The 22,698-nt window shown below is 43.0% G+C and overlaps 1 protein-coding gene across 2 annotated transcripts in view; it reads left to right on the top strand.

Annotated features, from left to right (window-relative positions):
- Positions 1–22,698, top strand: part of ATP9B (ATPase phospholipid transporting 9B (putative)) — an 851,783-nt gene that overhangs the window by 214,873 nt on the left and 614,212 nt on the right. For both annotated transcript variants that reach the window (XM_063923317.1, XM_063923316.1), the window contains exon 3: positions 1,264–1,414. In XM_063923317.1, the coding sequence (XP_063779387.1) occupies positions 1,264–1,414 (151 nt within the window). The remainder of the gene's footprint in view (positions 1–1,263; positions 1,415–22,698) is intronic.

The raw sequence follows: 22,698 nt of genomic DNA, 5'->3' as shown, positions 1-22,698 counted from the left end.
TATCATGTAAAAGCCCTTATCTGATTTTCCATATGGATAGGGCAGAATTGAGGACTCGTCCCCAATTTCTCCCTAAGGTGGTGTCAGCGTTTCTCCTGAACCAGCCTATTGTGGTGCCTGCGGCTACTAGGGATTTGGAGGACTCCAAGTTGCTAGACGTTGTCAGGGCCCTGAAAATATATGTTTCCAGGACGGCTGGAGTCAGAAAATCTGACTCGCTGTTTATCCTGTATGCACCCAACAAGCTGGGTGCTCCTGCTTCTAAGCAGTCTATTGCTCGCTGGATTTGTAGTACAATTCAGCTTGCACATTCTGTGGCAGGCCTGCCACAGCCAAAATCTGTGAATGCCCATTCCACAAGGAAGGTGGGCTCATCTTGGGCGGCTGCCCGAGGGGTCTCGGCTTTACAACTTTGCCGAGCAGCTACTTGGTCAGGGGCAAACACGTTTGCAAAATTCTGCAAATTTGATACCCTGGCTGAGGAGGACCTGGAGTTCTCTCATTCGGTGCTGCAGAGTCATCCGCACTCTCCCGCCCGTTTGGGAGCTTTGGTATAATCCCCATGGTCCTTACAGAGTTCCCAGCATCCACTAGGACGTCAGAGAAAATAAGAATTTACTCACCGGTAATTTTATTTCTCGTAGTCCGTAGTGGATGCTGGGCGCCCATCCCAAGTGCGGATTGTCTGCAATACTTGTAAATAGTTATTGTTACCTAAAGGGTTATTGTTGAGCCATCTGTTGAGAGGCTCAGTTGTTTTCATACTGTAAAACTGGATATAGTATCACGAGTTGTACGGTGTGATTGGTGTGGCTGGTAAGAGTCTTACCCGGGATTCTAAATCCTTCCTTATTATGTCAGCTCGTCCGGGCACAGTGTCCTAACTGAGGCTTGGAGGAGGGTCATAGTGGGAGGAGCCAGTGCACACCAGGTAGTCATAAATCTTTCTAGAGTGCCCAGCCTCCTTCGGAGCCCGCTATTCCCCATGGTCCTTACGGAGTTCCCAGCATCCACTACGGACTACGAGAAATAGAATTACCGGTGAGTAAATTCTTATTTTTTATAAAAAAAATTAAATTACACCCATGTTTTCTTTATTATGTTTGTAGTTTTATTTTTCCCCCTTGCATTTAAATACCCAAATTCATCCTTTAAAAAAAAAAATCCAAAATATATAAAAAGAAACTTCTATTCAATGTAAGTGATAGATAAGTATTTAAAAATGAATTTCCTAGTATAATTGCTTTGTCTCTCATTTCCTAGCTGTTGTGACTGGCTCATAAACGTTTGCAGAAGAAGGAAGGAACTGAGAGCTCGAACAGTCTGGTTGGGATGTCCAGAGAAATGTGAGGAAAAATATCCTAGGAATGCTATAAAAAACCAGAAGTACAACATCTTTACGTTTATACCTGGGGTAAGAATTCTGCCGGTTTAGTATTATAAGCATACATAGAACTGACAACAATGGGAATATTATGAGTGACCCCCTTACATTCACTAGTGTTTAGGATGTGCATTGAGCAGAGTACTGCTGCTGTTCTCTACTCTGAGCATATAGGCCAGTACTGAAATCACAGTTACTGCTGAAGCACAAGAGTGGATCCTACTTACATTACAGTTCTTCTGAAAATAACTAATAAATATAGCATTATTATTACCTAAACAAATATTGTACAATTACAAACAGACCTAAGGTAAGACATTGGTATGTGTAGGTTTTAAATGAAAGGGGTCAGATCATATCATATCTACTATGCCAGGACTGGATGGATCTGTTTGTCTTCAGTACAAATAGTTAAGTCGCAACTAAATTTAGTCAGAGGGTCTTAAAATAAATAAATAAATAAATAAATAAATATATATATATATACACACAATTATATGGAACATATTCCCAACATAATTGCATAATTCATAAAAATCACAATAAAAATAGCAATAAATGGTTTTATGGTGAATGGCGTCACTCAAATCTCTTAACCCAACATATAATGTTGACATTTTAACTGTTGGCATTTTGATTATGTCAACATTCTGACATGAGCTCACCATTCGAAGCCACCTCAGAGAATCACTACAGCTGGTAATGGGAATTATGCACAACCACATATGAATGTTGATCGGTCACTCACCCACCTTCCCCATGTATATAAAAATGTTTCTACCCAAGCTGTTTGTCCAGTTCACCATGGCTGCTCAACCATTCATATCCATATGTGCGCCCATATACGCTATTTCTGCAGCGGTGTACACTGGGTTCCACAGGGAATAACATCGGGGGTGTAGAGTAGGATCTTGATCCGAGGCACCAACAGGCTAAAAGCTTTGACTGTTGCCAGAATGTATAGAGCCGCCTCCTCTATAACCCCGCCTCTGTGCACAGGGGCTCAGTTTTGTAGTTGGTGCCATGCAGTGCAGGCATACAACAGGTAGGGCTGCTCCAGCAGCCGTCAGTAGAGCTGTTTTAAGTGGAATCTGAAGACTTCAAGGGCTGCAGCAGAGACACTGTGTGTGTTAGATGTCAGTCAGACATCTCCTGCAGCAGCTCCATCACCTCCCCCAGCGGCGCTGTATACTCCCACGCCCTGGATGCTTACGGGTAATTACAGTGGAGCCTCCGGTTTGCTTCAGTCAGTCACACACCCCGCCGCAGCTTTCCAGAATCGCGTGGCTGCACTTTAGGAGGAGGTAAGAGGGTCCCCCAGATGGGACCCGCTGGAAACCGCGATCCAGCACGGCCAGTGGGAGGCGGGCCGCACGCGCTGGCGTGGACACTGTGGTAGTACATGGTACCCACTAGACAACCAGGGCAAGGGCACAGGTCGGTTTTACTAAAAATCATTTGTTACATAGCCCACAGTACCTGGTGGGGAAGCCCAGCAAGGGGACAAGGTTTTGACCTGTAGCCCCTCCCCCAACCCCAGGGCGCCATTTAGAGTAAATGTTCCCGCCCTGGAGCTGCATCTCTCTCTCTCTCCCTCACTCCCTGTCAACGTTTGGGCGCCATTAGGACAAGCTGAGCTGATCCTGGGACTGTTTGGGCAAATCCTCCTCTGTAAAGCCCGCCTGCATGTCAGCGCTGTGCATTTTACAGGACACTTAAGTATTCTACATGTCTGCTGACAGTTTTAGTTAAGAAACAGTGCATTTAGTCAGTGTTATTTAGTACAAGTACCCTGTGATATACATCCAGTATTTACTGTGCATTGATATATCTATTGATTATATAGCTGTACTTAGTATTGCTTTGTATTGCTAGTCCAGTGCAGTTTTATTGCATGTCATAATTTCTGCATTGTACATGTGACTCTGTGTGTGTACATATAGCTGCTGCGTGACTTCCATTTCGTGTATCTCACTCAGATTGCTATCCCTATATTCTGTACCCGGAGGGGGCTAAGTGCGTCAGTGTTATTGTTTAATATAGGTGTTTCACAGGATGTACTTTGCATTTTTCTCCGTGAATTTTAGTCACCATATACCTCTTGAATTCTCTGTTTGTGCTCATACACTGCACAGGGGGTTCTTGTTAAGGTATTAGGCTGCTGATATTATACTGGGTTGCCCGTGAATTGAGCTTTCAGACATGTCAGCTACAATGGACGACGGAGCTGGAGCTGATCCCACATTGCGTGGTGGTGACGCTGCAGACATGTTAGAGGAAAACATTGCAGCAGAGGGTTCATGTTCTGGGTGTTCCCTATCCCCCAGTCGAACTGTAGCAACGGGGGTTCATAACGACCCGCCTTTGGCTACTTTCTCCACGTTAAGTACGCTGGTAACTAGACCTCCTGTGCCGGTACAACCGCTTATGGACCCTGCGATTAATCCACCATGGGCAGATCAACTGTCCGCTCAGTTGCAGCAATTGAACCACTCACTGACTAAACAGACGTCTAATCCTCGCCCGCCTAAGACAAAGAGGTCCTCTAAGTGGGCCATTACTTCCTCACAATCCACCCACATCCCAAACACTTCGTCTGATGAAGAAGGCGTATATACTGACCCCACAGACACTGATCCAGATAATTCTGATGGGGATTCGGTTTCTCAGGTGGCTGTTCCTGACTTATTGGAGGCTATCAGGCTAATTCTTCAAATTACTGATGACCCAGAGCCTGATGCTACCTCTAAGAAACCGGACAGATTTAAACGTCAGAAGGTTGTTAAACAAGTTTTACCTCATTTTGACCATTTTAGTTGAAATACATCAGGAATCCTGGGAAAATCCCAGGAAAGAAATTCACACCTCACAAGAAGATGCTGGCTCGCTATCCCCTTGCTGCAGAGCTAAGTAAAAATTGGGAAACACACCCGCCAGTGGAGTCGCAAGTGGTGCGGCTGGTGGTGTCCTCAGCTCTGCCTGTAACTACAGTCACTTCTGTAAAATAACCAACTGATAAGCGTGTGGAGGGTTGTTTAAAAGCGATTTACACCCTCGCAGGTGCTGTGCATCGGCCCACTATTGCAGCGACATGGGCTGCAGAGGCTATTGAAGCGTGGGCTCAGGAGATGGAAGCAGAGCTGCCATCCAGCTTTTCTGATAATGCTAGACAATGAGTGGCAAGGAACGGCTGAGGCCCTGGCCTATGTTCATGGCTAGTGGTTAAGATTCACATGAGGATGGAAGCACTCATCCTCTCGCTAGAAAAATGAAAAGACTTATGCTGGCAAAAGCACAGCAAAGAACTGTGCTTTCTTCTAAATCACAAATCCCCAAGGAGAGTCCAATTGTGTCGGTTGCGATGCCTGACCTTCCCAACACTGGACGGGAAGAGCTTGCGCCTTCCACCATTTGCACGCCCCCTGCAAGTGCTGGAAGCAAGTGCTGGAAGAGCACCAGCAGTCCAGTTCCTGATAGTCAAATTGAAGATGTCACTGTTGAAGTACACCAGGATGAGGATATGGGTGTTGCTGGCGCTGGGGAGGAAATTGACAAGGAGGATTCTGATGGTGAGGTGGTTTGTTTAAGTCAGGCACCCGGGGAGACACCTGTTGTCCGTAGGACGAATATGGCCATTGACATGCCTGGTCAAAATACAAAAAAAAATCACCTCTTCGGTGTAGAATTATTTCAACACAAATGCGGACAACAGGTGTCAAGCCGTGTGTTGCCTTTGTCAAGCTGTAATAAGTAGGGTTAAGGACGTTAACCACCTAGGAACATCCTCCCTTATAAGTCACCTGGACCGCATTCATCAGAAGTCAGTGACAAGTTCAAAAACTTTGGATGACAGCGGTAGCAGTCCACTGACCACTAAATCCCTTCCTCTTGTAACCAAGCTCCTGCAAACCACACCACCAACTCCCTCAGTGTCAATTTCCACCTTACACAGGAAAGCCAATAGTCCTGCAGGCCATGTCACTGGCAAGTATGACGAGTCCTCTCCTGCCTGGGATTCCTCCGATGCATCCTTGAATGTAACGCCTACTGCTGCTGGCGCTGCTGTTGTTGCTGCTGGGATTCGATCGTCATCCCAGAGGGGAAGTCGGAAGACCACTTGTACTACTTCCAATAAGCAATTGACTGTCCAACAGTCCTTTGCGAGGAAGATGAAATATCACAGCAGTCATCCTGATGCAAAGCGGATAACTCAGGTCTTGTCAGCCTGGGTGGTGATAAACGTGTGTCCGGTATCCACCGTTAATTCACAGGCTACTAGAGACTTGATTGAGGTACCAAATACCATCTAGGTTCCATTTCTCTAGGCAGGCGATACCGAAAATGTACACAGACGTCAGAAAAAGAGTCACCAGTGTCCTAAAAAATGCAGTTGTACCCAATGTCCACTTAACCACGGACATGTGGACAAGTGGAGCAGGGCAGACTCAGGACTATATGACTGTGACAGCCCACTGGGTAGATGTATTGCCTCCCGCAGCAAGAACAGCAGCGGTGGCACCAGTAGCAGCATCTCGCAAACGCCAACTCGTTCCTAGGCAGGCTACGCTTTGTATCACCGCTTTCCATAAGAGGCACACAGCTGACAACCTCTTATGGAAACTGAGGAACATCATCGCAGAATGGCTTACCCCAATTGGACTCTCCTGGGGATTTGTGACATCGGACAACGCCACCAATATTGTGCGTGCATTACATCTGGACAAATTCCAGCACGTCCCATGTTTTGCACATACATTGAATTTGGTGGTGCAGAATTATTTAAAAAACAACAGGGGCGTGCAAGAGATGCTGTCGGTGGCCCGAAGAATTGCGGGCCACTTTCGGCATTCAGCCACCGCGTGCCGAAGACTGGAGCACCAGCAAACAGTCCTGAACCTGCCCTGCCATCATCTGAAGCAAGAGGTGGTAACGAGGTGGAATTCAACCCTCTATATGCTTCAGAGGATGGAGGAGCAGCAAAAGGCCATTCAAGCCTATACATCTGCCCACGATATACGCAAAGGAGGGGAAATGCACCTGACTCAAGCGCAGTGGAAAATGATTTCAACGTTGTGCAAGGTTCTGCAACCCTTTGAACTTGCCACACGTGAAGTCAGTTCAGACACTGCCAGCCTGAGTCAGATCATTCCCCTCATCAGGCTTTTGCAGAAGAAGCTGGAGACATTGAAGGAGGAGCTAAAACAGAGCGATTCCGCTAGGCATGTGGGACTTGTGGATGGAGCCCTTAATTCGCTTAATCAGGATTCACGGGTGGTCAATCTGTTGAAATCAGAGCACTACATTTTGGCCACCGTGCTCGATCCTAGATTTAAAACCTACGTTGTATCTCTCTTTCCAGCAGGCACAAGTCTGCAGAGGTTCAAAGACCTGCTGGTGAGAAAATTGTCAAGTCAAGCGGAATGTGATCCGTCAACAGCTCATCCTTCACATTCTCCTGCAACTGGGGGTGCGAGGAAAAGGCTAAGAATTCCGAGCCCACCCGCTGGCGGTGATGCAGAGCAGTCTGGAGCGAGTACTGACATCTGGTCCGGACTGAAGGACCTGCCAACGATTACTGACATGTCGTCTACTGTCACTGCATATGATTCTGTCACCATTGAAAGAATGGTGGAGGATTATATGAGTGACCGCATCCAAGTAGGCACATCAGACAGTCCGTACGTATACTGGCAGGAAAAAGAGGCAATTTGGAGGCCCTTGCACATACTGGCTTTATTCTACCTAAATTGCCCTCCCTCCAGTGTGTACTCCGAAAGAGTGTTTAGTGCAGCCGCTCACCTTGTCAGCAATCGGCGTACGAGGTTACTTCCAGAAAATGTGGAGAAGATGATGTTCATCAAAATGAATTATAATCAATTCCTCCGTGGAGACATTCACCAGCAGCAATTGCCTCCAGAAAGTACACAGGGATCTGAGATGGTGGATTCCAGTGGGGACAAATTAATAATCTGTGAGGAGGGGGATGTACACAGTGAAAGGGGTGAGGAATCGGAGGATAATGATGAGGTGGACATCTTGCCTCTGTAGAGCCAGTTTGTGCAAGAAGAGATTGATTGCTTCTTTTTTGGTGGGGGCCCAAACCAACCAGTCATTTCAGTCACAGTCGTGTGGCAGTCCCTGTCGCTGAAATGATGGGTTCGTTAAAGTGTGCATGTCCTGTTTATACAACATAAGGGTGGGTGGGAGGGCCCAAGGACTATTCCATCTTGCACCTCTTTTTTCTTTCATTTTTCTTTGCATCATGTGCTGTTTGGGGACTATTTTTTTGAAGTGCCATCCTGCCTGACACTGCAGTGCCACTCCTAGATGGGCCAGGTGTTTGTGTCGGCCACTTGTGTCGCTTAGCTTAGTCACACAGCGACCTTGGTGCGTCTCTTTTTTTCTTTGCATCATGTGCTGTTTGGGGACAATTTTTTTGAAGTGCCATCCTGCCTGACACTGCAGTGCCACCCCTAGATGGGCCAGGTGTTTGTCGGCCACTTGTGTCGCTTAGCTTAGCCATCCAGCGACCTCGGTGCAAATTTTAGGACTAAAAATAATATTGTGAGGTGTGAAGTGTTCAGAATAGGCTGAAAATGAGTGGAAATTATGGTTATTGAGGTTAATAATACCATGGGATCAAAATGACCCCCAAATTCTATGGTTTAAGATGTTTTTGAGGTTTTTTTTGTAAAAAAACACCCGAATCCAAAACACACCCGAATCCGACAAAAAATTTTCAGGGAGGTTTTGGCAAAACGCGTCCGAATCCAAAACACGGCCGCGGAACCGAATCCAAAACCAAAACACAAAACCCGAAAAATTTCCGGTGCACATCTCTAGCTTTTAGCCTGTTGGTGCCTCGGATCAAGATCCTACTCTACACCCCCAATGTTATTCCCTGTGGAACCCAGTGTACCTCGTAGAAAGAAATTTAACAACGGTAAGTTCTTACCATAAATCTCGTTATGTACCTGCTTCTGTTTCAAAGTGAATTAAAAAAAGAAAACACAATCAAACATGGTGGCATACAGGGGAGAGACAGAGAGAGAGGAACAGTGGAAACATATTGGTGGAGAGGCAGGGATATACATAAGATGGAGGGTGAAGGAAGGGGGATTGTTGGTAAGGGGATTGAGAGAGAGAGAAAAAAATGAAAACTATGGCAACACTATGTAGTGTACAACAGCTAGTATTATGTATTATCTAGGCCAGTGGTACTCAAACTCGGTCCTCAGGACATCAAACGTTTCATGTTATTCAGATCGAACAAGTAACAGGGTAGGGTAACTTGTTGATACTAGAATGACTTTGCAGTCGTGCGTTGCAGGGAGAAAAGGTAGTCCAGCACTCTTATCCTGTACCCAATGTACGAGGGTAAATAAGAGACAAAGGAGTGGAGCAGTGGTGACTTGGAAAGTACTAGGGGGGAGAACAAGAGGGAATAGTTCCCCCTCTGTGAGAGCTTACTTCAGGGATTCCCAAACTGGGTGCCGCAGGGCCCTTGCAGGGGAGCCACAGGATGTTGGTCCAGTACCCAATCAAGTTGTCTATGATCAATCTGATCGTAAAAACCAGTGCTGGTGGCTGCCAATTCTAAAATATATGGACAAACAAAGAAGTGCCACCATGTCCACCACCACTTAACTGGACCTAAGGATGGCAATTGAGTACAATTTACTTTAGTTATTTTTACTGAATTTCTCGAAAATAACCCTTTGGCCTAGGGGTGCTGTCAAAATTATGCTGTTGCTCTAGGGTGCCGTGATTCTAAAAATTTGAGAAAATTGGCTTATATATTAAGGGGAAGGAGAGAACGGTTATATTGTGAATAGAGTAGGATACATTTTGGAATCATAAAGAAGGTTAGGATGAATTATCAGGAAGAGCTGGTATGGAGCCGGGCATAACGAGTGCATTCTTGGAGGCGATTCTGATAGGAAGTGATCACAGTAGAGGTGAGGAGGAGAGCTGATAAGGTGGGTGCGATTGCAGAGACAGAACAGGTTGGAGATGTATGGGAAGGGGGCGGTGCACGTTAACTGCTCTCTGAATAGTTTCCAACTTGGCACTGCCTTTTCTTTAGGTTAATAGTGATACATTTCTTTTTCTGCACAGTATGTATTTAACTCATCATATTTTATTGCCAATTTAATTTGAGTTCAAATATAGATGATGTTTTATTTATTCATGATTCCATTACATTAAAATTTAGCTTGCTGTGTCATTAGGTTTTATTCTCTTAATGCTAATAAGTTTGCACAGTTTATTGAACGTTCATATATGCAATAGTAGGAAAAGGCTTGGAATCTTATATGTGCCTTTATTAAAACTCACACAACTAATGGCTGTGTAATTAAAAGGCTGATCTTTTGTCAAGGTAAGAAAATGTCAACTGTCTTTAAGACCGATAAATATTCTCATCTTTATTGAACCAAGCCGCTGTTTTCTCCCTTGGTTTAAATTATTAAATGCATACAAATTGCTTAAACAGCACACATTTTCCAAAAGGTCACAAAGTTCATTAAGATTACAGTAAACAATTCATTGTTGTGATTAAAAACATACGGTATAGTTTTTTTTAATTAAATTACATTTGTAGTTGGAATTTTTAAACATCTGTTTACTGTTGTATGTTACAGTAACAGATAAATGTTTTTAGTTTGCTGAACTTTCTTAGACACTCTTTATTCGTTGTTACTTTCACAATGCTAGCATATCTCCGATGCATTAACATGAAAAAGTAAATAGGTTTTAATTACAGTGTTTGTTGATACTGACATTTCACTGCATTTAACGAAATGACTGTACCTCCAATTCTATCATTACAGAAAGCATACTGCCATAAAAAGCATAATTTAAGTAGCATGTATTTTACCACCTGGTGCCTTTCAAAACTCTTAGAATTGGGTGGCATAATGATCTATTAACTGAATTTGTTGGTATGTACAGTAGTTGCCCATTGTGGACCCTGGGTAAAACTGCCCTAAGTACAGTATGTGTAATTCAAACTGTATATAAATGCCAGCTTTTTGTGCATACCAGTAAGACGACAGAAGCGACTTATCTTATTGCACTTGGATCGCCATGTCTCAGTCGTATTAATAGTTCCTAATGAATTGATTGGCTGAATTATTATTAATATATTGCTATTGCTACACCTGTGTGTAGTAGAGAGGTGCAGTATAAATGATAGAAAGCACAAGGCTTCCGGTTAGCGGCGTGCAGGGAGCGGACGCGTTTTAGGAGAGCTACGGATCTCGCTGTGCTACCCGTGGAGGCAGCGTGAGGCGGGACACAGCAGTCGACAGCGGGATCGTGGAGAGGGGCTCGAAGAGGCGCGAGACACCGCAGCCGGGTCCAGGCAAGGACCATCACCAAAGGGGGGAGAGAGCCGCAAGGAGCATAGAGAGCGGGCGGGTGGGGCAGTGGAGCAGTAAGCAGCCCACACTGCCTGCCTATCCCTGGATGAATATCGCGGCCCCTCCCGGTATGTTGATGCCACATAAAGGACACTTCTGAACAACGTGGTCATTCCTGTGACAGATGGGGAGAGTATAATTGGCAGTCTGCATTGCTGTAGGCTTGGCACAAGCAGTCTGTATAATCTCTATGTAAGTTCTTGGGAACACCATTACTCTGAAGCCAGTTTGTTGAGGCAAGGGGGAGCCTCAGCAGGAGCAAGGAGAATGATTAAACGAGCCAAGAGGGAGAGGCATGGCAACAAAATCCAAGTGGTAATTGGACAGTAAAGTACATGCAATCTTATTGTGGCACTTATTTCTTGGACTGTACAGTAGTGCCCAACACTGGGAGAGAGAGGAGTAATATCTGTGTCCGGGACAGTATATGATGATTTTTATGGCTGACAGAGCTGAGGCTCCTATCTGTTTAAGTTGTCATAGTTTTGAAAATTTTAAAGAAGTGGTAAACAGACCAACATACTTCAGTATTAAGAGCACAGTTTTGGCCTGGCACAGGAAGCAGAGACTATTGTATATATATCTTCTAGCCAAAGCAGCCCCCTCTGTAACTTTTGGATAACAACTTCCCCATAAAGGGAAATATGAAAATCTTTAAGGGGCACATTGGTTTACATAAGTTTGGAACCCTTCTCATATGTACTGAGGAACTATTTTACTGGAGAAGTATTGTGGGCTTGTGGTTACGTGACTGTTAACTATTTCTACCATCATAGGCCCACATTATTAGAGAAAGTTGTAAATTGCTTATTAATGTTGTTTGGCTTCTTTTAAATAATATTTTGATGCTTACGAATATATTGATACTACATTAAGTGGCGCCAGCAATGACTGGTGCAGAGAGAATCTGCTTAATGTAAACAACTTTTGATATACATGTTGCTTGCATTAGCAGCTAAAGCTGGAAACCTCTCACAGCAATATATAGATTAATATATTGGAAGTATTAAAAATACTGGGGGAAATGTAATTGGGTGTGAGAATCAGAAAGTGAGAGATTTTGGTAAAATTCTGTTTTTTTTTTAAGTGGCAATCATTTACATGGCAAAATCAACCTGGTTTTGCCTTGTAAACAATTGCCACTTAAAAAAACAGGAGAATTTTAACTAAATCTCTCCCTTTCTGATTCTCACACCCTATTACATTACCCCCATTATGTTGAGTTTGAATAGACGATGGAGACCCTCTGTCTTTATAAAATTTGTGCCGGTTGGGTTAGAAAACAAAAAATATTATTTCTTCCTGGATGATTACCTATTTTGATATATTATGTGGCATGTGTGACAAGGTATTTAAATAAGGCAGATAAACATTTGTAATAGTCTCTCTAAAGTTGTTTTGCCTAAAAAAAAAAGGGTGAGGGTGTACCGTTCATTGCTCTTTTGAGGAGAGGGGGAGGGAAGGAGAGAGGTTTTTTTTTTCTCCTTTTTTGGCCAATTAATATTATTGTTTATGGGTTGTAAGATCGAGGTTATATTGTGTCTTACTGTGCTCTAGAATTGTATAGTGGGGATATTGGCATGAGCCAAGCTATCTGCTTACTGTAACTTAATAGGGGATAACCGATATCTCTTAATTCTGGATATAAAATCTTAGGGCAGAAGTGAAGAGATCTAAGGGGTTGACCCTTTTGGATCTATACAGTATAACTCTGATAGCTCAAAAGCCTTAGTAGCTGAGCATTTTTTTCTCTTTCTTTCTCCCTCTCTTACTCTTCAGTGCAGTTTCCTTTTTGTGTATAGGACTCATCTGTTTGTGTACTTTTGGGGTATGGATAAATATATTGCTAAATCGAGCAGTAAAAATTCCTCTCCCAAGACACAAACCACATAAATGGTAAAGAAAGAAATTGTGGGGGGAAGACAGGTGGGGTGTCACCCACTCAGTGTAACACATGTACTCCAACACCTGTTAACAACCCTACTAGGCCCCAAGAGGGATTCCCCCGAAAGAGGAAGTAAATAAAGCTAATTATGTGGTGCCGTCCTATTTACCAACTATAGACAGAAAACTTGATCTTATACAGTCTTCATTAGACACAGCTTTGGTAAAAAATTGCAGAGAATACATCTAGAATTGAAACCCTGGAGCAACGGGTTAGTGATTTGGAAGATGATACACTTGTTACCCATAATACAGTGGTTGAACACTCTAAACAGATCCAGTGGCTATTGGATAAAATAGATGATTTAGAAAATAGGAATCATAGAAAAACTTGAGATTCATTGGTATTCCCACAAACGTTACTGATTTGGCCCTGTCAAATTTTATAACAGATAAAATAATAAGTGCACTTACTCTTCAGAAAGAGGTAATAAACCCTCAGATAGAGCGAGTCCATCGTTTAGGCCCATTGAGAGAAGATCCATCCATCCATCAGAACTAGGCCAGTAATTGCTACATTTTCAGACTATGGCATAAAGGATAAAATTTAAAAAGCTTACCGTAAACACTTTCCATTAACTATTGAGGGAACTAGTATCCTGATATTTCAGGATTACGTGGTAGCTTTACAGCAAAAATGGAAAGATTTTCAGCCTATATGCAAGATGCTGGTGGAGAGGGGCTAAAGGTTTGCCCTCTGGTATCCAGCAAACTTTAGGCTGATAAAGAATGGGCAGACCCTGATTTTTGATTCACCAGAGGCAGCTAAGGCTCATCTACTGTATGTTTAGGAGGTGCACAGGAGAACATGTCCGGTAGCCAATCACTATACGACTCCGGTGGTCAGGAAGGAAGGAGTTGATATGTTGTGAAATGCTAAAGAATGTAGAAAACAGTTTAGAGAAAAGACATTTCGGTAGAGTACTATTCTTTGTACTTATTGATCTATATGTCATTCGGGGCGGGTAGGATTGGGGGAAAGATATGGGTTAGGAACACTAAATATTTTAACTATACTAAGAAAAAAGAAAACGCTCATATGGGGGAAAAGGTTATGATTCATATATGTAGTAATTGGGGAACTTGGTCATATAGTCCAAGAACCCCACCTGTTTTTTTTGATGGGTAAAAGTAAGAAAATTATGATTTACACGAATGAAAAATGTATTTCACAAAAAAAGACTAAGGGGAAGTATGTACAATACTGTAGGTTCACTGAAGAATTGAACAGTGGGAATCAGAACAGGAAAGGTGTAACTAGGTTATTGGTTTCCCCAAAGGAATAACCAGTAAGGAGTATCTGGTATAGCACAAGTTAAGATTAGTTATGTGCACTTGCACTGAAGAAGGGTTTGGGGAGTACACTGACCGCAAAGCGGATTGAGAAAACAATAAATTTAGTATGTTATATGTATATTTATATTTACACTTATGTAGATTTGTTATTTTTGTGGGCAGTTGTTTAAGTGATGTTAGGGTTTGGACAATATTGAAACTATTTTAGTAAACCTGTGTTTTTCTGTGGTTGGGGTCTGAGTATAAAAGAGCATGGCGAGTACAGAGCATAGAAGGCAATTAGTAACGTAGGGTGGGATGGTGGGGGGGGGGGGTGACCGCTCCCACAAGGGGGAAAATCACCCCAGACTAGGATTGGAACCCTACGACAGAAGGGCTGTGTAGAAAGGGAGAAGTAATGCTTCCATATGGATGCGCGTTAAAGAAAAAAAAAGACAAAATTATGGGGGAAATGTTTAAAATAATTTCTAGGCATGTTGGGGGTTTAGACTCCCCAGTAAAAAGGAAAAAATAGTGGAACACCTAAAAAGAAAACTTGCGGAAATAGCATTTATCCAAGAGACCCACTGGGAGAAGGAGGGAGAATCAAAACTTAGAGCAAACTTGATAGGGGAGTGTATTTAAGCAAACTATAATTCCAAATCCAGAGGGGTGGCGATTATCTTATCACGTCACCTGCCATACACAATTTTAGAGTGCGATGAGGATGCCGAGGGACGCTTTCTTCTGCTGAAAATTCTAATTCTTAACACTAAATACACCCTCCTAAATGTGTATGCGCCCAATTCGGCACAAATAATTTTTTTAGAAAAAGTATATCCGTTCCTTTTACAAAGGGACTGTCCAAATGTGATATTAGGGGGGAGGGGGGGACGGACTATAATTGGGTCGACATTCCCAAAATAGATAAATACCCTGACACGAGAACTAGGCTGTATTCTAGAAGGAATCCCATAACCAACCTTAAAAATTCCCATGGCTTAGTGTACTTCTGGCGTCTTAGAAATCCATTAGAACAGGCATATACTTTTTACTCTGGGGTCCATAAGTCCCTGTCAAGAATAGACTATATTTTAATAGCAGAAGGGATGGTTTCAAATTCAAGAGGACATTTCAGAAATTGTTATTTCAGATCATGCCATGATTAATATCTCAATTTCAGTCCCGGAGCTATCTAGAGGTTCCAACACGTGGAAATTCCATGCATATATACAGGTCAGAGGATTTCAAAAAATATCTGAAGGAAAAATGGGATGACTGTAGTGTGAATAATGAGGAACATAAGAGCGACCCCATACTGTTTTGGGAAACCTCCAAAGTGGTTATGAGAGGACACACAATATCATATGTAAATATGTATAAGGAAAATTAGGCAAAAATACAGTATGATACACTAAAAATATAACACACAGGATAGCTTTGGCCAGTATAGAATGAATCCATCCATCAGAGCAAAGGTTCAAGGATTATAAACAAAATAGACAACTGCTCGAAAGTCATTTATTAGCACAAGCCAAGACATCATTAGATTACTCTAAGAACCATTATTATACAGTAGGTGGAGAAATCGCTCAGGTAGATTGTTAGCCTTGATAGCAAGATCTAAAAAATTGAGACATTTTATTACAGAGTTACAAGACTCGGACAGCAAGCAGGTATCAAATAATAGTGAAATTATAAAAATATTTAATAAATTCTATTCGGAATTATATACTGCCAGATCCTATGATGAATCACTGTTAACTAGCTTGCTGTCTGAGGCAAATCTTCCCAAATTATCACAAGAACATAAGGGGGAAGATTCAAATGTTTGAAAAGTCAGTTGGGAGTCTGTTTTTTCCTATGTAATAGACAGGAAAAAACAGACACCCAACCGACTTTTCAGACATTTTTAATCTCCCCCAAGGAATTATTGGAGGGTGAATATCTTTAAAGGAGGTACAGGAGTCACTAATCTCAGTACACATAAGGATAGCACCAGGCCCAGATGGGTTTGTGCCAGAATATTATAAGCTGTTAAACTCTAAATTGGCCCCCGTATTGTTTGAGCTTTTTCGACATATTACGAATATTGCTCCGACATACCCATCATTTAATGCAGCAAATACAATACTCTTTTTGAAAGCAGCTAAAGACTCCAGACTGGATCTTCATATAGACATAACTTTACTGAATATACAGTATTCCTGACTGTAAAATCATGGCGAAAATAATAGCCAATAGACTTTAATCGATAAGTACCAAGCTGTTAAAAGAACATCAGCTGGGCTTTGTATCAGTCTGGCACTCTGTTAAGTGTAGTAGAATGGCCATAGCGGCAATAATTAAATCACAGCAATATTCTGTCAAACCAAGTATTTTTCTTAGTTTCGATGCAAATAAAGCATTTGATTCCATTTCTGTATGCAGTACTGAGTAGGAGGGACTTTGGCGTGAACTTTGCGAAGTTCATTAAATTTATATATGAAACACCTCAGACATCATTAATTATTAATGGGAATAAGAGCCAGCCCATGAAAATGAGTAGAGGGACGCGTCAGGGATGCCCCCTCTCCCCTTTGCTATTTAACTTGGTGTTGTATCCAATGTTCAGATATCTACAGAACTGGCCGATTATGGAAGTACTGAATGTGGGAAACCAGGAGATAAAAATGACCGCATTTGCGGATGATCTCTTACTATACATAACATCCTACAACCTCTCTAATGCCCTTAATGCAAAAATTAACAGAATTTGGGAAGGTCACGTGCTTTACAATAAATTTAGATAAATCAACAGTGCTATATACAAAATGAGGATATAGAAAGCCAGCGTGGGCAAGAGATCTTCCCATTAAGTGAGCTAAAAAGTATATATCATACTTAGGAGTGAAAACTTCCAAAGACTTAAATCTGTTATATGAGTTAAACGTTAAAGAGGCTGTAAGAGCCTGTGGGTCAGAGCTGTTGGACTGGAAACAGCTTCCTGTGTCCATGCTGGGGAGAGTCAACCTCCTAAAAATGATATATTTCCCAAGACTGACATATCCTGTGCAAGTGCTTCCGGTAACGATACCTAGGAAGGACGTGAAGAAGGTTAATAGATTATTTAACAAATCTATATGGAAGGGTAAGAAAGCAAGAATTAGCTTGGGTAAATTGCATTAAAAAAATCAAATGAAGGGTTGAACCTCCCCAGCATTCACACACACAGCCTGGCATCCCAGATGAGGTATATACAGTAAGTGATTGGATATGGGAAAGTAAAATTTACGTGCCATTACCTTTGGAACAATCATTTGTACCAAATATTAGCCTAACAGCCTTCCTTCATGCGCCGGATAATGAAGTTAGTACGTATACTGCAAAAAAACCCTTATTAAAGTCAATTAGGAAAGCTTGGTTGGTATTGAGACACAGATTAAAATGAAACTCAAAAGAATCGGTTTATCTCCCACTGGTGGGTAACCCAAGGTTTCAAAACGGGCAGGCGAAACACCCCTCCGCCACCTGGAAAAAAATGGGGTTGGTTAGGTTGGAACAATTAATTGATCAGGCCAACAGAAAGGGATGCGGTCAAGATCCCGCCGGTCGGAATACCGACACCAGAATCTCAACCGACACAATCCCGACATATTCTCCCTCCGTGGGTGTCCACGACACCCATAGAGGGAGAATAAATTAGTGTGCAGAGCGTAGCGAGCGCAGCGAGCCCGCAAGGGGCTGAATTGTGCTCGCCCCCCTGTCGGGATTGTGCTGGTCGGGATTCCGGTGTCTGTATTCCGACCACCTGGATCCCGTCCAGCGGGATTTCGTACTGATCCAAACAGAAAGCCTATGACTTTCGTCCAAATAAAAGATGACTATAAAGAGGTAAATTTCACGGGTCTTGCTTTTATGCAGGCCCAATATTATGTCAGTAGGGTCGTCCAAAGTTACCGGAAACAGGACTGGGATAATGCCTTAGACAAATTACTACTAAAGAAAACTCCCGCTAGAAATGCTATTTCATGTTATTATAATGTGCTTAGGGAACAGCTAGACTATAAAAGGATAAAAAAAGGCATTGGTGAATGGTTTGAAGCGCTTCTGCATCTGTCGTTCAAGACTCTTTTGGGGACTTTAGAAAAATCAAATTTTCTACTCCCAGTTCCGACATATTCAGAAATGTTTTTAAAAATATTTCATAGGGCCTATCTGTCCCCGAAAAGAAGAAGTGAGATGGGGTTGTCACAATCAAATTGTTATTTGAAATGTGGGGCCTGTAGTGCAGACTTGTATCGTTGTTTCTGAAACTGTCCAGTTATTAAACATTTTTGGAGGAGAATTGGGGGCTTTGTTGGTTTATATTTGGAGAAGAACTTCCAGGTAAATGCAGATTGGGCCATTTTGACAATACTCCCCCCAAGATCAAAAAAACAATATAGGGGAACGTAAAATATTGATGCCTGTATTGGCCGCAGCTAGAAAAGCTGTACTACAAAAGTGGTCCAATCAATTGGCTCCACAAATGGATCTGTTCCTGGAAACAAATTGATAAAATCTTTAGGATAGACTTGGTCAAAGCAACCGGAAATAAAGGGAGAAAGGCCAAAAGTTCTATAATACATGGGGGGAATTTACAGCGACCCTGTCGCCCCCATCCAAGAAAGAATTAAAAAAATGTGTTACTGAAATAATATGGAATAAACTAGGAAGGGATTAAGGACTCACCATGCTCCTCAGTATTGGGAACCCACAAAGTAAATACTGTGTATTTAGAATATATATAATGATACATCAATTGAAATAAATAATAAAATACTGCCTATATGTGAAAATGTGCTGAAAACTATGTGTATGTGATGTTAAAGAAACCTAATATTTGTATCTAAAGTGCAATAAAGATATTTATAAATAAAAATGACAGAAAGCATAATATTATGTAAAAATCTTGCTCAATCATATCAGATGCACAGTTTTGTGTTAGACTTTATATTATTGCAATATTAGTTAATTGAGGAAGATTGCTTGTCTTTTGGAAATTTTTGTGTAATAAAAATGAAATCTGCAGTACAGATGGGTTGTAGTTGCCATCTGAGTAATAAAAGTATATGTTTGTATATTTAATGACTTTGTGTCTGTTCTTAAGTGTTTAAGAACAATAGACAGCCATTAAAGTATTTTATTAAGATTTTCTAACTTTTTTTTTTTTTTTGCAGTATTCAAGTAATACAGGTTGAGTATCCCTTATCCAAAATGCTTGGGACCAGAGGTATTTTGGATATCGGATTTTTCCGTATTTTGGAATAATTGCATACCATAAAGAGATATCATGGCGATGGGGCCTAAATCTAAGCACATAATGCATTTATGTTACATACACACCTTATACACACAGCCTGAAGGTCATTTTAGCCAATATTTTTTATAACTTTGTGCATTAAACAAAGTGTGTGTACATTCACACAATTCATTTATGTTTCATATACACCTTATACACACAGCCTGAAGGTCATTTAATACAATATTTTTAATAATTTTGTGTATTATACAAAGTTTGTGTACATTGAGCCATCAAAAAACAAAGGTTTCACTATCTGACTCTCACTCAAAAAAGTCTGTATTTCGGAATATTCCGTATTTCGGAATATTTGGATATGGGATACTCAACCTGTAATAAAATTGTTATCAATCGTTATCAGTATATACAACACATTAGTTTCTTGACCAGCCATCTACTGTACACACAGACAATCTTGCCTTTTCTTCTTGTTATTTAATACTGAATTGTGTCTGTAGTAGCTCCCCCCTTAATATACATTGCATGCGGAAAGTTTTCAAACGCTTGACTTTCTCTGACGTCCTAGTGGATGCTGGGTACTCCGTAAGGACCATGGGGAATAGACGGGCTCCGCAGGAGACTGGGCACTCTAAAAGAAAGATTAGGTACTATCTGGTGTGCACTGGCTCCTCCCTCTATGCCCCTCCTCCAGACCTCAGTTAGAGTCTGTGCCCGGCCCGAGCTGGTTGCACACTAGGGGCTCTCCTGAGCTTCTAGAAAAAGAAAGTATTTGTTAGGTTTTTTATTTTCAGTGAGATCTGCTGGCAACAGACTCACTGCTACGAGGGACTGAGGGGAGAGAAGCGAACCTACCTGCTTGCAGCTAGCTTGGGCTTCTAAGGCTACTGGATACCATTAGCTCCAGAGGGATCGAACACAGGGCCCGACTTCGATCGTCCGGTCCCGGAGCCGCGCCGCCGTCCCCCTTGCAGAGCCAGAAGACAGAAGAGAATCCTGAAAATCGGCGGCTGAAGACTTCGGTCTTCATTAAGGTAGCGCACAGCACTGCAGCTGTGCGCCATTGCTCCCTATGCACACCACACACTCCGGTCACTGATGGGTGCAGGGCGCTGGGGGGGGCGCCATGGGCAGCAATTAGAGTACCTTACATGGCTAATTGACACACAATACATCTTTTAAGCTGTATATGTGCATAATCCCCCGCCATTATACAGATAAAAAAGCGGGAGAAGTCCGCCGAGAAGGGGGCGGGGCTATCTTCCTCAGCACACCGGCGCCATTTTCTCTTCACAGCTCCTCTGGAAGACCGCTCCCCAGGCTCTCCCCTGCAGTTTCCAGGCATCAAGGGTAAAAAAGAGAGGGGGGGCACTAAATTTAGGCGCTAACTATATATAAAAGCAGCTATAGGGAAAATCGCTTTTGTTAGTGTAAATCCCTGATTATATAGCGCTGTGGTGTGTGCTGGCATACTCTCTCTCTGTCTCCCCAAAGGACTTTGTGGGGTCCTGTCCTCAGTCAGAGCATTCCCTGTGTGTGTGCGGTGTGTCGGTACGGCTGTGTCGACATGTTTGATGAGGAGGGTTACGTGGAGGCGGAGCAGGAGCCGATAAGTGTGATGTCGCCCCCTGCGGGGCCGACACCGGAGTGGATGGATATGTGGAAGGTTTTAACCGACAGTGTCAACTCCTTACATAAAAGGTTTGACGACGTGACAGCCATGGGACAGTCGGCATCTCAGCCCGCACCTGACCAGGCGTCTCAGAGGCCATCAGGGGCTCAAAAACGTCCGCTGACTCAGATCGCAAGACACAAATGTCGACACGGAGTCTGACTCCAGTGTCGACGAGGATGAGATAAATGTACAGTCCACAAGGGCCATCCGATGTATGATTACGGCTATGAAAGATGTTTTACACATTGCTGACATAAACCCAGTTACCACAAAAAAGGGTATTATGTTTGGGGAGAAAAAGCAGCCAGTGTCTTTTCCCCCATCTGAATAGTTAAATTAATTGTGTGAAGAAGCGTGGGGTTCCACAGATAAGAAACTAGTAATTTCTTAGCGGTTACTAATGGCGTACCCTTTCCCGCCAACGGATAGGTTACGCTGGGAGGCATCCCCTATGGTGGACAAGGCGCTCACACGCTTATCAAAAAAGGTGGCACTGCCGTCTCAGGATACGGCCGCCTTAAAGGAGCCTGCAGATAGAAAGCAGGAGGCTATCCTGAAGTCTGTGTATACACACTCAGGTACTATACTGAGACCTGCTATTGCTTCAGCATGGATGTGTAGTGCTGCAGCAGCGTGGTCTGATTCCCTGTCTGATAACATTGATTCCCTTGACAGGGACACTATATTGCTAACCATAGAGCATATTAAAGACGTAGTCTTATATATGAGAGATGCACAGAGGGACATTTGCCGGCTGGCATCTAGAATTAATGCGATGTCCATTTCTGCCAGGAGAGTATTATGGACTCGGCAGTGGACAGGTGATGCTGATTCTAAAAGGCACATGGAAATTTTGCCTTATAAGGGTGAGGAATTGTTTGGGGACGGTCTTTCGGACCTCGTATCCACAGCAACAGCTGGGAAGTCGACCTTTTTACCTCAGGTTCCCTCACAGCCTAAGAAAGCACCGTATTATCAAGTACAGTCCTTTCGGCCTCAGAAAGGCAAGCGGGTTAGAGGCGCGTCCTTTCTGCCCAGAGGCAGGGGTAGAGGGAAAAAGCTGCACCATACAGCCAGTTCCCAAGAACAAAAATCCTCCCCTGCTTCCACTAAATCCACCGCATGACACTGGGGCTCCACATGTTGAGCCAGGTGCGGTGGGGGCCCGTCTCCGGAACTTCAGCGACCAGTGGGTTCGCTCACAGGTGGATCTCTGGGTTCTACAAGTGGTATCTCAGGGATACCTGCTGTAATTCGAGACGTCTCCCCCTCGCCGTTACCTCAAATCAGCCTTGCCAGCTACTCCCCAGGACAGGGAGGCAGTACTGGCGGCAATTCACAAGCTGTACCTCCAGCAGGTGATAATCAAAGTTCCCCTCCTTCAACAGGGATGGGGTTACTATTCCACAATGTTTGTGGTACCGAAACCAGACGGTTCGGTGAGACCAATTCTAAATTTGAAATCCTTGAACACTTATATAAGGAAGTTCAAGTTCAAAATGGAATCGCTCAGGGCGGTTATTGCAAGCCTGGAAGAGGGGGATTACATGGTATCACTGGACATCAAGGATGCTTACCTACATGTCCCCATTTACCCACCTCACCAGGTGTACCTCCGTTTTGTGGTACAGGACTGCCATTACCAATTCCAGACGTTGCCGTTTGGTCTGTCCACGGCACCGAGGGTATTTAACAAAGTAATGGCAGAAATGATGAT

The sequence above is a fragment of the Pseudophryne corroboree genome, chromosome 5 (assembly GCF_028390025.1).
Source record: "Pseudophryne corroboree isolate aPseCor3 chromosome 5, aPseCor3.hap2, whole genome shotgun sequence".
Classification (NCBI taxonomy): Eukaryota; Metazoa; Chordata; class Amphibia; order Anura; family Myobatrachidae; genus Pseudophryne; species Pseudophryne corroboree.
Note: the sequence above shows the minus strand (reverse complement) of the source record. Positions and strands in the feature narration are given on the sequence as shown.